The 19,081-nt window shown below is 37.3% G+C and overlaps 1 protein-coding gene across 10 annotated transcripts in view; it reads right to left on the bottom strand.

The window, feature by feature from the left end:
- Positions 1-3,478: 3,478 nt before the first annotated feature.
- Positions 3,479-19,081, bottom strand: part of ADGRG6 (adhesion G protein-coupled receptor G6) — a 147,937-nt gene continuing 132,334 nt past the window's right edge. For 5 of the 10 annotated variants that reach the window (XM_009452111.5, XM_009452114.5, XM_001172168.6 and 2 more), the window contains 3 exons: positions 17,671-17,772; positions 16,840-16,992; positions 8,953-11,863 (listed from right to left, as the gene is read on the bottom strand). In XM_009452111.5, the coding sequence (XP_009450386.1) occupies positions 11,685-11,863; positions 16,840-16,992; positions 17,671-17,772 (434 nt within the window). In that variant the 3' untranslated portion in view covers positions 8,953-11,684. Of the gene's footprint in view, positions 7,305-8,952; positions 11,864-13,887; positions 14,131-14,245; positions 14,292-16,839; positions 16,993-17,670; positions 17,773-19,081 lie in introns of those variants that run through there. The other 5 variants (XM_009452115.5, XM_001172117.6, XM_001172181.6 and 2 more) reach the window with 3 other exon arrangements.

Here is a 19,081-nt window from a genome sequence, read left to right as displayed (position 1 = left end):
TTTTTTGTTTTCTTTAATGCCCTTCCTGTTATTTTTTAAAAATTTTAAGTTCTGGGATACATGTGCAGAATGTGCAGGTTTGTTACATAGGTATAAATGTGCCATGGTAGTTTGCTGCACCCATCAACCGATCTAAGTTTTAAGCCCCACATGCATTAGATATTTGTCCTAATGCTCTGCCTTGCCTTTCCCCCTACCCCTGACAGGCCCTGGTATGTGATGTTCCCCTCCCTGTGTCCATGTATTCTCATTGTTCAACTTCCACTTATGAGTGAGAACATGCAGTGTTTGGTTTTCTGTCCCTGTGTTTGCTGGCTGAAAATGATGGCTTCCAGCTTCATCCATGTCCCTGCAAAGGACATGAACTCATGCGTTTTTATGATTGCATAGTATTCCATGGTGTATATGTGCCATATTTGCTTTATCTAGTCTATCACTCATGGGGATTAGGGTTGGTTCCAAGTCTTTGCTATTGTAAATGGTGCTGCAATAAACATACTTGTGCATGTGTCTTTATAGAATAGTTTATAATCCTTGGTGTACATACCCAGTAATGGGATTGCTGGGTCAAATGGTATTTCTGGTTCTAGATTTTTGAGGCATCGCCACACTGTCTTCCACAATGGTTGAACTAATTTACACTCCCACCAACAATGTAAAAGCATTCCTATTCCTCCACATCCTCTCCAACATCTATTGTTTCCTGACTTTTTAATGATCGCCATTCTAACTGGCGTGAGATGGTATCTCACTGTGGTTTTCATTTGCATTTCTCTAATGGCCAGTGATTACAAGGTTTTTTTTTTCATGTTTCTTGGCTGCCAGCCTTCTTTTGAGAAGTGTTTGTTTATATCCTGCATCCACTTTTTGATGGGATTTTTTTTTCTTGTAAATTTGTTTAAGTTCCTTGTAGATTCTGGATATTAGACCTTTGTCCTATGGGTAGATTGTGAAAATTTTCTCCCATTCTGTAGGTTGCCTGTTCAATCTGATGATAGTTTCTTTTGCTGTGCAGAAGCTCTTTAGTTTGATTAGATCCCAATTCTCAATTTTGGCTTTTGTTGCAATTGCTTTAGATGTTTTAGTCATGTAGTCTTTGCCCATGTCTATGTCCTGAATGGTATTGCCTGGGTCTTCTTCTAGGGTTTTTATGGTTTGGGTTTTACATTTAAGTCTTTAATCCATCTTGAGTCAATTTTTGTATAAAGTGTTAAGGAAGGGGTTCAGTTTCTGTTTTCTGCATATGACCAGCCAGTTTTCCCAGCACCATTTATTAAATAGGCAGTCCTTTCCCTATTGCTTGTTTTTGTCAGGTTTGTCGAAGATCAGATGGTTGTAGATATGTGGTGTTATTTTTGAGGTCTCTGTTAGTTCTTCTTTTCCTTACTAGTTAACAGTATCACAGCTTAACAACCTTACTTATGGCATGATGTAACATGGTTTTCTCATGTCAGAAACTGCTAGACAGTAATAGAACCCAGGCTAATAGCTGATTGTGACTTCAGACTTTTCTTCAATTGCAACAAATTAACAGGAAAAACACTCACACACACACACACACAAAACAGATTTAACAGAAGTTCACACAGAGCGGTTCTAACGAATATTGGATTTTTGTTAGCCAAATTACAATTATTCTCTCAACAAGCTAACAACCATTTGAGGAAACTGATTAATTTATCAAATGAGGATGAAAAATAATTTTTAAATGCCTTCTTCAAGGTCATGTTAATTGCTCAATTCAGCATAGTTTCTAAACCATCTCTTGATTTTACATAGTAAAATTGATAGAGGAAAATATGATAATTAGAATTCACAGTTAATCTCTAAACTTCCATTTTCTTTGTAAAACTCATTTTCTTTGTAAATCGCTGGCTGAAGATATTACTCACTAGAATTCTGTTTTCCATGCCTGTATCCAGAAGCACTTGGTAGCCAATCCACCAGGGTGATCAAAGCCATCCAGTAGGTTAATCTTAGCATTGCTCCTGGTTACACAGCCTTCAAGCCAGGCTCTAGCCATCCTGGATTTTTCTGAATATGGGGATGGCCACAGGGGTATCCCACTTGGATCTTTCAGAGAACTTGCTGTAATGAGTGGAGTCAGGCTACAGCTTCCAGATACAATGCTTTTGAGGTCTGCTGGAGGCTTAGAGCTGGGAACATCCTATTCCCACATGGCCTCCAGTCAATAACTGGAGGTCATTTCCAACCAGAATGGGACTCCTCAATGAGAAATCTTTGTGCTGGATCTCCTTGATGGGCTGGCCAGGACTTCCTCAGAATTATACTGCAGTCTGAGGCTATTTCTACCTTGTCTTCCTCCTTCCTACTCTCCTTTTATAGGCTTTCCTTGCCTACTCCTGCTCCCTTTTCTGTTATCTTTCACAGGCATTATCCCCAATAAACAGCTGGAATTCCTAAGTCCACCTTGGCATCCACTTCCTGGGTGACCCAAGCTAACACAGTGAGTTAACTGACACTCTTTAATAAATAACTTTTTTGCATCATTTATCATCATTGAACACAGTCTAAATAAACATCCTGTCTGAATTAGCAACTTTGCCCCTTCCCTTCTCCACAGCTTCTTTTGAATGGGTGAGTCTCAGCAGCCATATTCATACCAAGTGTCCTTGGACCAGGTGTAGACACTAGATTAAAGCTGAGTTAATCATGGATCTTTCTCAAGAATTTAAATGAAGAGACACTGAAACAATGGTTATTTGGTATTGAGAACCAGAGCTGTATGTTTATGTTTAGGACTGAGGCCAGAATGCGTACCATGGTAACATCAAACCCCATATAACATGTAACTCTGAAGAAACAGAAATTAAAGATCAGTGGTTGCCTGGGGGCTGGAGGAGAGAGTGATGAATAGGCAGAGCACAGAGTTTTTAGGGCAGCAAAAATACTCCGTATGATACTGTAGAAAGGAAGCTAGTCTGCTGCAGATATGGAAAAAAGAGCAAAGATGAAAATGATAGCATCACCACTTTGGAAGGCAGTTTGGCAGTTTATTACCAAACGAGACATACTCATCATACAAGCCAGCAATCATGCTCTTTGATATTTATCCAAAGGAACTGAAAACTTACATCTATACAAACACCTTCACATCAATGTTTATGATGGCTTTATTCATAATTGCAAAACTTGGAAGCAACCAATACATACTTCAGTAGGTGAGTGGAAACTAAACTGTGGTACATCCAGACAACAGATTATTCAGCACTAAAAAGAAATGAGCTATTAGGTCATGAAAAGGCATGGTGGAAATGTAAATGCATATTACTAAGTGAAAGAAGCCAATCTGAAAATTCTACCTACCATATGAATCCAATTATGAGACATTCTGGAAAAGGTAAAACTATAAAGATAATAAAAAGATCAGTAGTTGCTGAGGAAGGGGTAGTGGGGAGGGAGGAATGAATATGTAGCACAGAAGTTTTTAGGGCTGTGAAAATTTTCTGTATGATACTTTAATGGTAGATATATGTCATTATATATTCACCCAAACCCATAGAATGTACAGCACCAAGAGTGAACCCTAATGTAAACTATGGACTCTGGGTCATAACGAAGTGTCAATGCAGGTTCATCAATTGTAACAAATGTTTTACTCTGGTGGGGGATGTTGATAATGAAAAGTATGCATGAGTTGTGGAAGGGGATATATGGGAAATCTCTGTGCTGCTTTCCCCAATTTTGCTGTGAACCAAAATGGCACTAAAACATTCTTTAAAACAACAGCAGCAACAACAGCAACACAAAGAAAATGGCTGCTTGATGACCAAAGCCATCATCCCTTGGTCCTAGATCCCCCAAAGTCTGGCTGCACCCCTGGATGCTGGGCTCTATGAGGTCCCTCTGTGCTCTTACATTAAATTTCTAATATTAAAGCTAGCTTGAGCCATAAAACAGTTCCCAAGACAACTGCTCAAAAGCAGGATTTTCTGCATATTCATCTCAGACTTGAGTCCAGCCAGTTCCTTTCCTGATACTGAGAGGTGAAGCCACCTGAGCTTCTGGGTCCGGTGGGGACTTGGAGAACTTTTGTGTCTAGCTAAAAGATTGTAAATGCACCAATAAGCACTCTGTGTCTAGCGAAAGTATTGTAAATGCACCAATCAGCACTCTGTAAAAACGCACCAATCAGAACTCTGTAAAATGGAGCAATCAGCACTCTGTAAAATGGACCAATCAGCAGGATGTGGGCGGGGCCAAATAAGGGAATAAAAGCTGGCCACCCGAGCCAGCAGCGGCAACCTGCTCAGGTCCCCTTCCATGCTGTGGAAGCTTTCTTCTTTTGCTGTTCACAATAAATCTTGCTGCTGCTCACTCTTTGGGTCCACACTACCTTTATGAGCTGTAACACTCACTGGAAGGGTCTGTGGCTTCACTCCTGAAGTTAGCGAGACCACGAACCCACCGGGAGGAGGGAAGAACAAACAACTCCAGATGTGCCACCTTTAAGAGCTGTAATACTCACTGCGAAAGTCTGTGGCTTCACTCCTTAAGTCAGCAAGACCACAAACCGAAGGAAGAAACTCTGGACACATCCGAACACCTGAAGGAACAGACTCTGGACACACCATCTTTAAGAGCTGTAACACTCACCATAAGGGTCTGCGGCTTCATTCTTGAAGTCAGCGAGACCAAGAACCCACCAGAAGGAATAAATTCTGGACACAATACCATTAAAAAAGATTGACAGTTACTATAAAATTGCTGTCTTTTTGTTCTTAACCATTTGCCTGCATCATATAGGGTAACATACAGCAACTGGGATAAAGGGGCTTGAAGAGCATAAAGCTAATACTTTTTTTCTTTGCATTTTATTTCTAGTCCATGTTCTTGCAAACCACAAAAATCCAAGGTACTTTAACATCTACTTTTCTAAAATATACAATGCAAGTGGACCAGGTCAACTACACATTCCAATTTAATTCAATAAATATTAACCAAGCACCTGTTACGTGACTAAGCAGTATGATACTGCTTATCAAAATGATGACTATAAACATAACCCAATGCACAGAAGTTTAATAATATTATTCAGTAGAAAAGTCACATGCACATGAAATTTAAAAACACACACACAATATATATAAGGTGTCAAATTTAAGGCAATATTTAATGCAGTTAAGTGCCATGGCAGAGAATGTATTTGCTCTAGTTGGGTATCACTGATTACATTTTAGATCTTTATAAATAAACCAATTATTCTTTGAGTTTAAATAGTTTTGAATGTGTAAGAACTATCATCTCTCTTGGCCAGTGAACTCTTCCTAGGAAGGTTCTGTGCTTTATTTTGCAAGCCCTGAGAACCAAAAAAGGGCGGAAGTTACTTGGTATACATGATTGATTGAGGCTTAGGACAATGAAACAGAAAAATGTTCCAGTGTTCTACAGGTCTTTCTTTTGCTCCTAGGGTATTTAAACTCTTGATTTTGTTATTTTCACATGCAGTGTGAACCAGATACTACAAGTATCAATATTAAAATGTATTTATGATTATATCAGGCCCAGTGAGGTGGCTCATACCTGTAATCCCGGAACTTTGGGGGGCTGAGGTGGGAGCAATGCCTGTACCCAGGAGTTCAAGACCAACCTAGGCAACACTGTAGACCTCTCTACACAAAATATTCCACTACAGGTGCCACATGCCTGTAGTCCCAGGTACTCAGCAGGCTGAGGTGGGAGGATTACATGAGGTTTGGGAGGTCAAGGCTACAGTGAGCTGTATTGTGCCACCTGACTCTAACCTGGGTGACAGAGTGAGACTGTGTCTCAACAAACAAAAACAAAACAAAAGCAAAAAAAAGAGAATATCAAATATTTTATTCTAATTGACATCTGAATTTATAAAAATCATTTTCAGTCATTCAGAATGAAAAAAAGTCAAGTCAAACAGAATATGTAAGTTAAAAGATTCAAAAGATTTACAGTGTATCTGAAATTATTCATTGTCCATTTATTTACAAGTGATTAAAATACATCCTTGACCAATAAGGTTTGAGACTTTAGAATATTAAGTGTTTAGTTGTGACCTTGAAACAAATTGGTTTTTCAAAACACAGCAAATAAAAATATTTTAATAAAATGATTTGGCTACTATCCTTTTAAAAGCCACCCTAAGGGCAAACATTATTTGTTTATTTAATGTAATTTTGCCAGGGATTTGCATTCCCTGGGAGGTTGTTCCAAATCCTTTAACTTTTACTCAGGTCCCCATCCTAATACCTTCTATCTTGCAATACCCAGCAGGTGAAATGAGCCTCTAATTATTTTACTGAACAAAAATTAGGAAACTCAACAAGCTTTCTCCAATACCTGCACCTTTGTCTTATCTAATAGCCTGTTTTTTGATCTCAGAAGAAGATAGGCCTCTTCTGTTTCTCATCCATTCTCCTCTCACCTCTAGGAGCCTGCTGTACCAACCATTCACTCTCTTCTGATGCCTTTCATTTTGCCTTCGAATATTGTATTCCATAAAACAAGTGAACAAATTAAACTTCATAAGACACTTTCCTTTAAGTTAATACTCTTTTAAACAACTTACCTTCTCTTCTCTACCGTCCCACATTTTTGACATAAGCAGCTTGTCTCTTGAAGGCTTGCTTCTTTCAAGGCCCTTCTAACTCCGTGCCAACTGGATACAACCAAGGTGTTCCCTGCTGTTCTGAATATGGCAAGGTAGCTGTACCAATGCATGGGATGGCTGCTACTTTGAAAGCCTTCTGACGGCGTTGCCACTTCTGAGACCTGTGACCCCCAGACACCACTCCTCAATTTGCCTTGCTGCTCTGTTGACTCTTCCAAAGGGCTCCTCACTGTTCTCTCCAAGTTCAGCCCCTCTTCATTCTGATGATCCTAGCATAGTCATGGCCCTAAAGCCCAACTAGGATTGGGTTCCTTCATTGCCTAGAAGCCTTTATGCCTCTCTTGTGCCTGCTGCTAAGCTAAAACTTCTCTAGCCAGCCACTTGGGTTATTCACACAATGGCTGTCATCCCTCTGCAACCCCTTTTGACACCCTGCAATCAAGTCAGCCTCAACTCTTTTCCACCCATTTCTTTGGACTTTCCAATCTCCTTGTCTAGAATCTTTCCTTACCTTCAGGAGAGGCCAATCAGAATCTACCAGAACTTGAAAGACCAAATCATCGCTACTGGTTTGCTAGCCCAGAGGTTTTGCCTGAAGCTCCAGAAGCTTCTGACAAATGGATATCAGGGCATTTATCCTGTCCTTGGATTCTCTTCCTTCACCAGGCTGTAGGTTCTTTGAAGGAGGTGGCTAGGGAAGCTGATGTAGAAGAATGAACAGAGTCAGACGGACTTAGATTCGAGTCCCGCTCTTACTGTCTCTGTGGCCACAGGCAGGTTACTTACTGTTTTTAATCATCTGTTTCCCCAAATGGAAGAGTGAACTAACAACATGTCATAGAACTGTGCTGAAAATTCCATGATATAGGAAATAAACATCTGGCATCCAAACATATTTATAAATTTTTGTTTTTTTTGAGATGGAGTCTCGCTCTGTCACCCAGGTTGGAGTGCAGTGGCCCGATCTTAGCTTTTACTGCAAACTCCGCCTCCCAAGTTCAAACAATTTGACTGTCTCAGCCTCCCGAGTAGCTAGGACTACAGGCATGCACCAACATGCCTGGCTAGTGTTTGAGTTTTTAGTAGAGATGGGGTTTCACCATGTTGCCCAGGCTGGTCTCGAACTCCTGACCTCTGCCTGCCTTGGCCAAAGTGCTGGGATTACAGTCGTTAGCCACTGTGCCTGTCCATGGTTTTTTGTTTGTTTGTTTTTCCTATATAGTTCAGATTACTCAATTTAGGTTGGAGCTGCCTATGGTAACAAAGCATCCTTTTTTCTTTTTTTACTTTTTTTCTTTTGCGGAACAGGCTATATAGAATATAAATGCAAACACTTGACAATTTCACGTTTATTCTTATTTCTCTCTAGGGAAGCAAAAAAGAACTGTTAACACTAATTATTCTTCCTTGAAATGAAGATGGAAGGAGGGAAGGAAACAGGGAGACAGAACAGAAGAAAGGGGAGAAGGATTTTGGTGGGGAGGAGGGAGAGAGCTATTTAATGTTTTTATATGAGAGAAATGGAATGTTATTCAACTGGAAACAGAGAAGTGCTTCCAAAACACTGAATTTATAAAGACCAATTCCTCCAGATTTCAAAAATATTACCAACACAGGTCAGCCTGCAAATCAAATACATGTTTTTCATTTGTTCCCCAATTCTACCCCTCCAGCTTTCCGAAGTAACCTGCATGTAAATGACTGTAGATGAGCCTTAAGCAGCTGCTTGTCTATTTTCTTAACATGGCTTGGCCAGGAGTTGTGAACATTGGCTTGGAAGACCTGGTTTAGCAGTGACCGTCAAAACACCTCACAACTTTGCACTGGGCATACACTTTGCTGAGTAGGGCAGTAAGCAAAATTGGGCTTTGGCTCACTGCAGAAAAAAAGTTATCCTAAATATCTACAGTAAAAGGAAGTGGGGAGGTTCTGTTCTCATCAAGTAAGTGAAGTTCGCTAAAATGGATCATTTGCTAAGCCTCTCACAATGAAAATAGCAACTATAAATGTGAGAAAAATATCCTAGGTCCTATCTTCTACAGGTTACTGAATCAGTTCCCTTTTGAGGATACTGAAGACATTCCCCAAAAGAAACCTGTATTACTTTTAATCTGCTGTAGAACTTGGCTTTGCATCAGTCATCCCAACAAATTCTAAGAACTTCAAAATGCATTAATCCTTAGTGAACTGGATCTGTGTAACATACTCATTCTGAGTGTTTTGGCAAAGTAGCCCTATGTCACTAGCTTAATTGGTGGCAGGTTATTTTCCAGCTGTCAAATAATCTTTTCCTATTTAGGAGTCAAAAGTAAAAACATTCACTCATAAAGGAATTGAATAACTTGGAACATGAACAACATAAGTATTTATTTGAAAAACATTTTCCATTTAAGTAAAATGGCAAATTAGCTAGAGTAGCTTCTTACTGCTAATTCTATTTGCACTCACAGTCACTTTTATTCATCATATTCAAAGATATTGCTACCAAAAATGATTTCACAAAGTATTTAGAAAAAATATATACAGTCTCTCTAATAGAAAGTTAATTAAAACAACAAAGCTAGGCAATATCAAGCTAAGACAGGAAACCAATTGACATATATAAACACAAATAAATAAATATGTACAAAAGAATCTATGCCAACAACAGACAAAATCTTTACAATGCAAGTGAATGGTGACAAGAATGGAAAATATCTCAGGATCCTAGACTATGACTCTAACACAATGTAGTTTAAAAAGAGGGAAAAAGAAAAGGAAACATAATGAAAAGAGAGTCTGAATTGATGCTATTCTCAAAGGTAAGCTGAACTAAATTTAGGCTCCCCAGCTAAATTCCTGACCTCTGTTCTGATGGGGGACTAAATGGAGGTGAGAACTGCATGCTTAGAACTGACAACAGAATTTGGCTCAATCTTTCAAATCCATTTACAAATGTTTCCCTTGAGCAATTTCTTAATTTTTTTCTCATCTGGTTATTGAAAATTTCTAAAGTGGAGCTGACATTGTCAAATATGAAAAAAATATTTTTCTGGAGCCATACGAATATGAGTAGAAATCAAAAGCAAAGCCATTTTTGAAGCTATATCTTAATTACTATTGACTAAACACTTTGGGCAGAAATCTGACTAGTTAGAAAGCTAACTAATTAAAATCTACTATGAATGTCTAAGGTTTTGGGGGAAATGTATATGAATATTCAGTGACTAAGATTCATTTTCATCCATATGTAACCTCTGCCAAAATAAGCAGCCTGTTAATATATGCCTATTGAAAAGGATTTGGCTCAGTGACCTTAGATTTACTATCTTACTTAGAATCTCAGTGACCTTATATTTACTATTCTTTTTTACTGAATACAACCCTCCCCCGTGAAAGCCAAGCTGGGTAATGCTCTTGTCTCCCAGGATGGTGTTGCAGGATGTTGCAAAATGGAACAGTAATAAAAAACCCACTACCTCATTATCTCATCATCTGCTGGAGCCAGGCAAATAGCTTCCTGATTGAAGCTCAGCAAAAGGTGAGAGGTCCCTTGGGTTGCTGTGTAGCCTAAAAGCTCTCCCATATCTCAGACTGCAAACTACCTGTTTTTCGTGCAGAGAGAAAGGCCTCTAGGTTCCAGGTTCTGGACTTTGCCTTTAAGCAGATTGGCTTTGCCAGAATGTCTCCTTTTCTTATCACTTAATGCTGTTGCCTCCCAGAACCTGATACTTCCCAGATAACCCAGAGCAAATGTGAAAAAGCACAGCATGCACTGAGACCGATTTCTAAGAAACTGCATGGACTCCATCATCTAAGAACAATTACAATGTAGTCTCCTATACATTCATTAGCAAGCAAGCATTACTCAGAATAGTCTGAGAGTTAGGTAAGCTGCATAATAGTATGCAAGGTTTGTATGCAGCAGCCTGATCCATAAATAATACACCATCTATCTTGCCAGACCTCCTGGGGCTCTTATATACTATAACCAGAGGACTGACACACAAGTAGTTTTTAGACTAGCTATTGCAGACCCAGCTCTTCATAAATTATTTTGATTATTATGACTCACCCATATGTCTCACTTCATATTCCTTGGAACAAAACTCTCAATGGGGAAATACGAGGCTTTTATTTGTGCTTTAGGAAATGTCTTAAAGTCTCCAAAGCAAGGACAGAACCAGAGAGTCTTAATTGTGTGTCTCCTAAAAGGAAAATTCCCCTGCATACAGCTTGCCTAATGGAAATTGTCCTTCCTCCCACAAGCCTATGGGCTTAATATACAGTAGAGGGGCAAAAGTAGAGGTGTAAGAGATTCATTCTTAAACAACTCCTGGGAGGTCCAGAATGATGGAACACCAACACTAAACTTAACTCGAATGTATGGGATTAAATTATACTTAATGCTTTGGCCCTATGCCTTGAATAGAATAAGTAAAATATTAGAAATTTATATAGCCTCATTTAACTAGGTCAACATTTTGGGAAAATTTTCTTAAGCATGTTATGGTTCTGAAGGTGTAATATTTAAAATAATAAAAAATCCTTTTTAATCTTTGGGTCAAGGAGTAAACAGTCTTTTCTGTCTGTGGTTGAAATGTCATTGAAAATGAGAACATGGTACTGCATTCACAGAAAGTAACACTGGAATGGGATTTGTGGGCATTCAAAATAGTTACATTTTTTATTGTTGAGAAAGAAGATGCAGAAAATGGGTATATCCAGATATAACGATTAGGTGGAGTAAAATGAGCTCTATCTAGGGTCTTCCTCAGCATTGTTTCTCCCTTGTCTCTAATTTGAATGTCTCCCCTGCATTATGATTACTCTGATTCAATTATATATTTTACAAATCATAGCTTCTGTGGCTACTGAGTCATGTTACTCTCAGTACTGAAGTTTTAGTGATGACAACTCTTCCATGGAAGAAATACATTAAAAAGAAAAATTCTGAATTTCACAAAAGCCTTCTTAACAAAATACATTCCTTATATATATGCAGTTACCTAGGTAATAGCACATTTACATCACTAGTTGCAGTTTACACTGCTTGCAAATCTTCACATTTCTGCAGATTGATTTCTTTTTCTTAAAGACATTAAAACTTTGTGCTGTGGCTGAAGGTGTCTGACATGATAATGTTTTTATAGAAGTTGTCTGAATGAGCATTGCAATAACCCTTGACCTTATCAATGACCTGATGGACAGGGATGATTGATGTTTGATCTCCATCAGCATGGGCCAGTTTTGACAAGGACTTGTCCATGGAAGCATTGTCTGCAAGAAATGATACAAGAAATTAGGTTCAAGATGAGCTGGTGGCATGCCTACAGGCCACCATATTGTATACTCCATTTTGCACATTAAAGAAGAACAAAAGAAAATAAAGCTCCGATTCTTTCTTATATTAGGTAATAGGCAACACTAAACTTCCATGTTTTTCTTCTTCTAAGTATACTCCTGATAGTCACTGAGTGTCAACTTCCCTTCTAGTAATTTGTACTGTGGCTTACCATAAGAAATATTCTTGAATGTAGCAGAGCCAATGAAAAAATAATTGGAAAACCACTTCAAAAAAACATGCACTATGGCTTGAAAGATGTACAAAATTATAAGGAATTAGAATGTGCTGAAATTTTTGTGGAAGAAATTATATCTAAGATATGTTTTCAAATAATATAGGAAGGGAAAAATGGGTAGGGGTGTATAACTGGCTATAAATTGATGGTTACAAGGGGCTTTATAATAGTATCCTCTCTATTTTTTATATAGGTTTGACACTTTTCATAATAAAAATTTTATAAAATTAAATTTAAAGGATTTTGGAGAATAAAAGCAAATGAAAATAAATATGAAATGCTACTTTGAACGTATTTTCCCAAGGTTTTTAGTTGGATAAACAACTGGAATATAGCAAAAAGGGTACTTCTTGTGAATTATTTTTTTAATTATAGCAATCAAAGTTATTACCAGAAATATTTTAATAGAAAATGATTTATTTATATTAATTATCTTGTAGTTTCTGAATGATGTTATTGCTAACAGCACTAATATTATAGCAACTGATAGTAATAAAGGACTGCTAAATAATTTTTTCTAAAATTTTCAGTATCATATATTTAAATGTTATTTCCCTATACACAAAAGCTTTCTAAAATTGGCTCAGATAGTGCTCTGAAACCCACTTATGCTCTATTATCTATAAAGACGTATGGTTGTCTTCATGTATCCTACAAATATCTTTTAAGCACTTCCCTCTCCAAATACACTTTAGGAAAAAATTCTACCCTCAAATTAACCAAATTATAGAAATTTTACACTGATAAAGAAGATATGAACTTTTATAAAGTATTCAGTTTCCTATGTACCTTCTCCATACATTGTGGAAGAGGCAAAAACTCTATCCTGAAAAATTTTTAGAAATCATGGCTCTAAAATTGGAATCTTCACTCCAATGGTTTTTACATTTTGAGTATGCTGGACTCAGTATGTGACAAAACATTTAAAATCCATCAATAATTGGTAAAAGCCATCATCATCATGATATCTGTTGTCTTTGGAAACTATTCAAATTGCTCAACTATTATCTTGTGTTGAAGCCGACACTAAATACAATGAGGGCTAAAAAGGGAAATGGGATACTCAACCCACACTAAAGGATGCTAGAGAGAAGAATAGATGGTTCATGGAGAGAACGAGCAAACTGAAGCATGGTGGAACAACTGAAGCATTTTCCAATGTCGGCAAGGAAAAGGCTCAAGGAGTCATGACAAAAGGCCCCTCCCCATTAGGCTCTCAGCAAGCTGATTGATTCTGAGCTTCCTTTCAGTTCATATATTCACTAGCCATTGGTTTTCTGGTGGGGATTTTTCTATTGACTTATATATTAATAATGAATAATTGGTGCTTGGTGTTTTTAGAAAACCACATATCCTCAGAGAGATATCAAGGATATAGTCACTCTGCTTCCTTTGTAACTTCCAGTGGCATGTACTTTTAGAGATTTTGAAAAGCTTCATTTCAACAATGTGATCCAATTTAGTGGGTCTTTGCAGTTTAACAAAGCAAAATTCTGAATGAGGGCTATATTTTTATATATGCTATTCCCAGTCTTCTGGTTAGATATTACATTATGGGTAATAAAGACTTTGATTATAGTTGCAAGTCTGAAAACCAGGGGCTAGGGATATGAACTATTATTTGACCTATGCTGAAATTTCAAGCAGATAACAATTCTCACAAAGCAGGCTTGGAATTCACAATTTCACTTACATGACTTCTATGAATGTACCATGACATACCCAGAAATCCATATGAGCAGTGGAAAAATAAAGCATTTCATGTCCTTCTACAACAAATCTTTTCTCAAGTACTGCTTTCTGTCATTATTTTACATAATATGTGCTCCACTCACTCCAGACCATGGTACATTTCCTAGAAGGAGCTGCTTGCAGATACCCCATGCAGAGAAGAGCCAGCACAGCACACACTATCATTCAAAACTTCAGAAATTCCAGCTCAATGCAGGAATGTCATTGTGCTAGCTGAAAAGAACAAGCCATTTTGCCGATGCAGCAAGAATCTTAGCTTAATCCATGCACATATTCTCTTATTACCTTGCAAAAAATTCATGCATTCAAAAAAGTAACGAAAGTTTACCTGAGTGATCCACTTTTGTTGAAGGAATGCTCATAGGAGACATTATCTATACCATAAACATATGAATATCTAGATCAATTCCAAGAAATGAACCAACTAGATATCCATGATGATATGCAGTGACGTTTTGCATACCTTGAGTGATCCCAGGATGCTAACTGTTCCACTGAGAACTGTCTGGGTAGCCAAAGCCTATGTGAAGTCAGTTGACTGTAAACCAGGATTTATTATACCATTGAAGTAATGCCATATAACTAACTATATTCTCATCCTAGTTGACAAGAACCCATTTAGCCCCAAGGGTTTTTTGTTAAGGGAAACAAGAACATTAATGCATTCTTTAAAAAAACAAAACAAAAGGCTAAGTGTGGTGGCTCACGTCTGTAATCCCAGGACTCTGGGAGGCTGAGGCAGGAAAATTCCTTGAGCCCAGGAGTTTGAGACTAGCCTGGGTAAGATGATGAAACCTCATCTCTACAAAAATACAAAAATTAGACAAGTGTGGTGGTGCACACCTGTAGTCCCAGCTACTCGGGAGGCTGAGGTAGGAGGACTGCTTGAACCCAGGAGGTAGAGGCTGCAGTAAGCCTCTACCGTGAGTGTGCCCTTGCACTCCAGCCTGGTAAACAGAGCGAGACCCTGTGTCAAAATAAATAAATAAATAAAATAAAATAAAATAATGGATGAAATAAAACAAAATGAAGAACACACAATATTTTAAAATAGTAAAGTCTGCCTTTGGACCTCCATCTCTGCATTTCCTCTTTTATCTTCTAGTCCGTTTTCCCCCGAATCCTATAGCCCTTTCTATCCTTAATATTTCCAAAATGCCTCATGTTCCAAATTAACTGCCTTGTTATCTTCTTTCCTCTTTTAAGAGTGGCATTTCTTCAGGCCAGCTATTTTCAGCTGTTTAAGAGGAAAGCAATTCAATTGGTTTAATTCCTATTCATTAATAACTGATAAGGCATTAAGTATTTGTATTTTAGAAGGGGAGGCAAAATGAGTATCAAATTTTAAGTTTGGTTAAATAAAGTGAAAAAAATAATTCATTATAAGCAAAAATATTTTGTGCCACAGAACCACCAAATAAGTAGAATAATCTATCTTAGGCTATACACCTGTTATCAATTTCTTTACACAGGTATTCTTAAGCAGAGGTGCACAGACTTCTCTAATTTTATGCAAAATTGTGAAAATGATTCAAAGTCTGTACCTTTTTTTCTGGAAGAGAATCAACAGCCTTCATTCAATTCCCCCCAAAATGTCCTAGACTTCAAGAAGCTTTAAGAACTGCTGTTCTAAGTTGCTCCAAGTTCTTGGATTTTTAATTAATTTTGGAATTAAAGAACTGTCTAAACACTCAAAACTTTTTCCATAGCACTATCATGAATCCCAGGCAGTGGCCACTCCAGTGGCAAGACATAGAAAATGGTGCAAACAGGGCATGTATATGGATTCAAATGTACACCAGGGTTATCTGTAATTCAAGTATTTGCAATATGAATAATTACAGACACATCACACACCTTATTCCCTATTTGCAAAAAGCCAAGTATTAATCTTCTTTGTGCCATTCACCTCTGCTCATGTTTAATAGCTAAACAAATTAAAAATTTAAAAGTTATTTCCATTATCCTTTTAGAATTATCTTTAATTAGGAAAGTGCTCTGTTTTAAATGTTGACAGCTGTCTGCCAGGGGTTTAATTTAAAAGTAGCAATTCTATTATTTCCCTTTGAAAACATGAAAAGGTTACACATTTTCACATCATTCACTATCAAGTGCTGCAAAATATTACTATTTTTTTGAGATGGGGTCTTGCTATGTTGCCCAGGCTGTGGTACAGTTGCTCAATCATTTCTCACTGCAGCCTGAACTCCAGGGCACAAGCAATCCCACCATCTCAGCCTCCAGAGCAGCTGGGACTCCAGGCATGTGTCATAGCAACTGGCTTAAAATATTCTTTATTTCCATGGTGTCGTCAGGATTTTTCACATACATGTTCAGTGTCAGAATGTGCAGCAATTGTAAATATCATGAAAAAACAGGATATTATGAAAGACAGTGTTTCTTATAGCCCTGTGTCACTTTCTAAATATTATGTTCTTTCATATATAATCAGTGATTTAAAGGGCAGTCATAAATAACATTTGCAATGGTTAAGGAATTAAGTCTTAAATAAAATGTACATCCTAGATATTGTTTCTTCCTGTTCCCAAGACAACTTGTCCAGTAATTAACATACTATGCTGAAATAATCTGTAATTCAACTTTTAATTTTAAAAATATATAACTTTTTAAACAAAATACCATAATTGTTAAAGATACCCAAGTTTTTGAATCAAATGATGAAGTTACAATAATATACAGAGTGAATTATTATGGTTATATAGCTAGAGTTTGGGTTACAAAATTTTTAAAAGGACAAAATATTCATAAAGGTGTTGGATAACGTCTTCAAACGGATTTTTATTTTCATAAATCTAAAAGATGCACCCTCTTAGGCACTGTGATTTATCAATCTTCATGATATGCCAATTTTTGCAATGAAAATGTGATGAGAACTAAACTTGAGGACATCTTTAGACTCACCTGTGTGGCTATTCCTTTTGAAATAGGTGGTAGAGCTGGATTTAGATTTGGATGTAAGATAGGTTGAGTTGGAACCAATGGAGCTTGAAGACAAAGATTTTCCTAGATTATCAGAACTTTTCTTGATGATATTGGTAGCTGTCTTACTCCAATCTGAAAAAAAAAATGACATCACCCTATCAATCTGCTTTACCGGGAATATGAACTGCTCTGAAAAAATCATCACTGCATTATTTATCTGGAGCATCTGATTTTCTGATATGCTGGCAATGGCTCAGAGAAGAGACTGACATGTAAACAATAAGAGGATATTGATAATTTCTTACTTTGACCTTGTATATGTACTATTTAAAATCTCACTTTCAATATCCCAAAGATGAGAAGTAACCACTGACAGTAAAAAGAAAAACAAAGAAAGATAAAGAAAAGAAAAAAGACAAAGTAGGTTTTTTTCAGTTTTTGTTTTTTTTTTTAATACTGAGAAAAATCTCTTTGCTTAATAATGTAATTGCGGATCTAGAAAATGTGGAAAGGTGAGTCTGGTATAGTGGAACCTCTGGGTATATGGGTTATTAAATTAGACATCAAACCTCAGGCAACTCATTTAACTTGTATGGAATTCATGCTTCTCCTCTGCAGAATAGAAGGGTTGGGCTCAAAGTTCTCTGATCTCTTCCAGCCCTGATATTCTATGATTCCAACTATGCATCTTCACATGCTCCACTTCAATAGCTTGCTACCACTGGGACTGGGTTGCTCTGACAATGAAAGACTGAATGACAAACTTTCCCATCTACTTGTAGATGTAAAATTTAATCAACAACTCTTTACCTGAGTTATCTGCTAACCGAAATCTACCACAGCAGAGATGCCGCCGCCACTGTTTCTGAACATTCTCCTTCATAGCACAGTGGAAGATGAATATAAATAAGCCTGTGACAAAAGAAAATATAAATATTTAAGCCAACTGACACATCTTTAAAGAGAAATCTTATAAAATACATGGATTTATTTTAATTTTAAATTTTTTACATCAAAGGCACTAAGAAACAAAGATCTTAAGGAAATGAATCTTGTAGTATGTAGCAGACACTTTAATCCTTTAGAAGAGAACACAAAGGCTCTGATAAAACTAGAATAACCACAGGGATCTGATTCTGTATTTGCCTGTTCTGTTCAGCATTCTTTATGACTTAACCTAAAAGCCAAGCTGAAATAAGCAACATTCAATTCTAGAAGTATTTAGTATTTCCCATATATTTGTCCTAAAATTATGTTAAAACTTTCCATACATATTTTAACAAAAGAGAAAATGGAAAACACACATAAGCTCATCATCTGTTTCAATTTGTGTATTCTGAGCTATTTTACATATGTATATTATAGTTATATTCATAGTATATTAGCTTGGGCCATAGAAAAGTGGTCTTTTTGCAGGTGAAACATGGCACCAAATCAGCAAAATCATGCGGCTCCACCTGGCCTACTTTATCTTTTCAAGATTTTAACACAGAAATATTTCCATAATGAGAAATAGTCTTCATATTTATAGTCACTCCTTGTGCTTATCAAAATCTGTGTCATTTGTATCTTAGAAGCCAATCCCTTTTAACTTTTCAGGGCATTTGCTTCCGCATTTTAACCCTCTCCTTGAGGCATCATCGATCTTTCTCTTGATTCCTCTATACTTGGTTATGTCCATTAACTTACAAGCATACGGTTAAAACACTTTTTTTTAAGAAGGAACAAAAAATTCCTCCCTTAACCTCCAATTTTCTTCCAGCTTCAATCTCTTTATTCCTTTTCCCAGTAAAACTTCTTGAAATGGTTAACTTTTGCTGCCTCCCCTTTTTCTCACACCTTATCTTCTCCACCCAGTCCAAGCAGATTGCTATCCACATCCATGACCCTACTATGACCACTCTTGTAAGAATGATGGCAACTCCAATATTGCTAAGTTTCCCATGACCACTTTACTAGACCTCTCGGCAGCACTCAACACAATCAAACAGCCCTTCATTCTCAAGGTCATTTTCTCCCAGTTTTCTTCCTAATTTGCTGGGGATTCCTTCTTGGTCTCTTTAGTAGATTCTTCTGCTTTACTCTAAAAAGGTTTACATGTCCATGACTTGGTCCCGGGTTTCCATCTCTTCTATGGTTACATTGCCACTTTGGGTACCAACACTTCTAAAATATAAGCACCACATACTGATTTTTATATTTGGTTCTGCCCCTTTCTCTC

Source organism: Pan troglodytes, chromosome 5, assembly GCF_028858775.2.
Source record: "Pan troglodytes isolate AG18354 chromosome 5, NHGRI_mPanTro3-v2.0_pri, whole genome shotgun sequence".
In the NCBI taxonomy this organism is placed as follows: Eukaryota; Metazoa; Chordata; class Mammalia; order Primates; family Hominidae; genus Pan; species Pan troglodytes.
The sequence above is the reverse complement of the archived record's forward strand: the minus strand, read 5'-3'. Positions and strand labels throughout refer to the sequence as shown.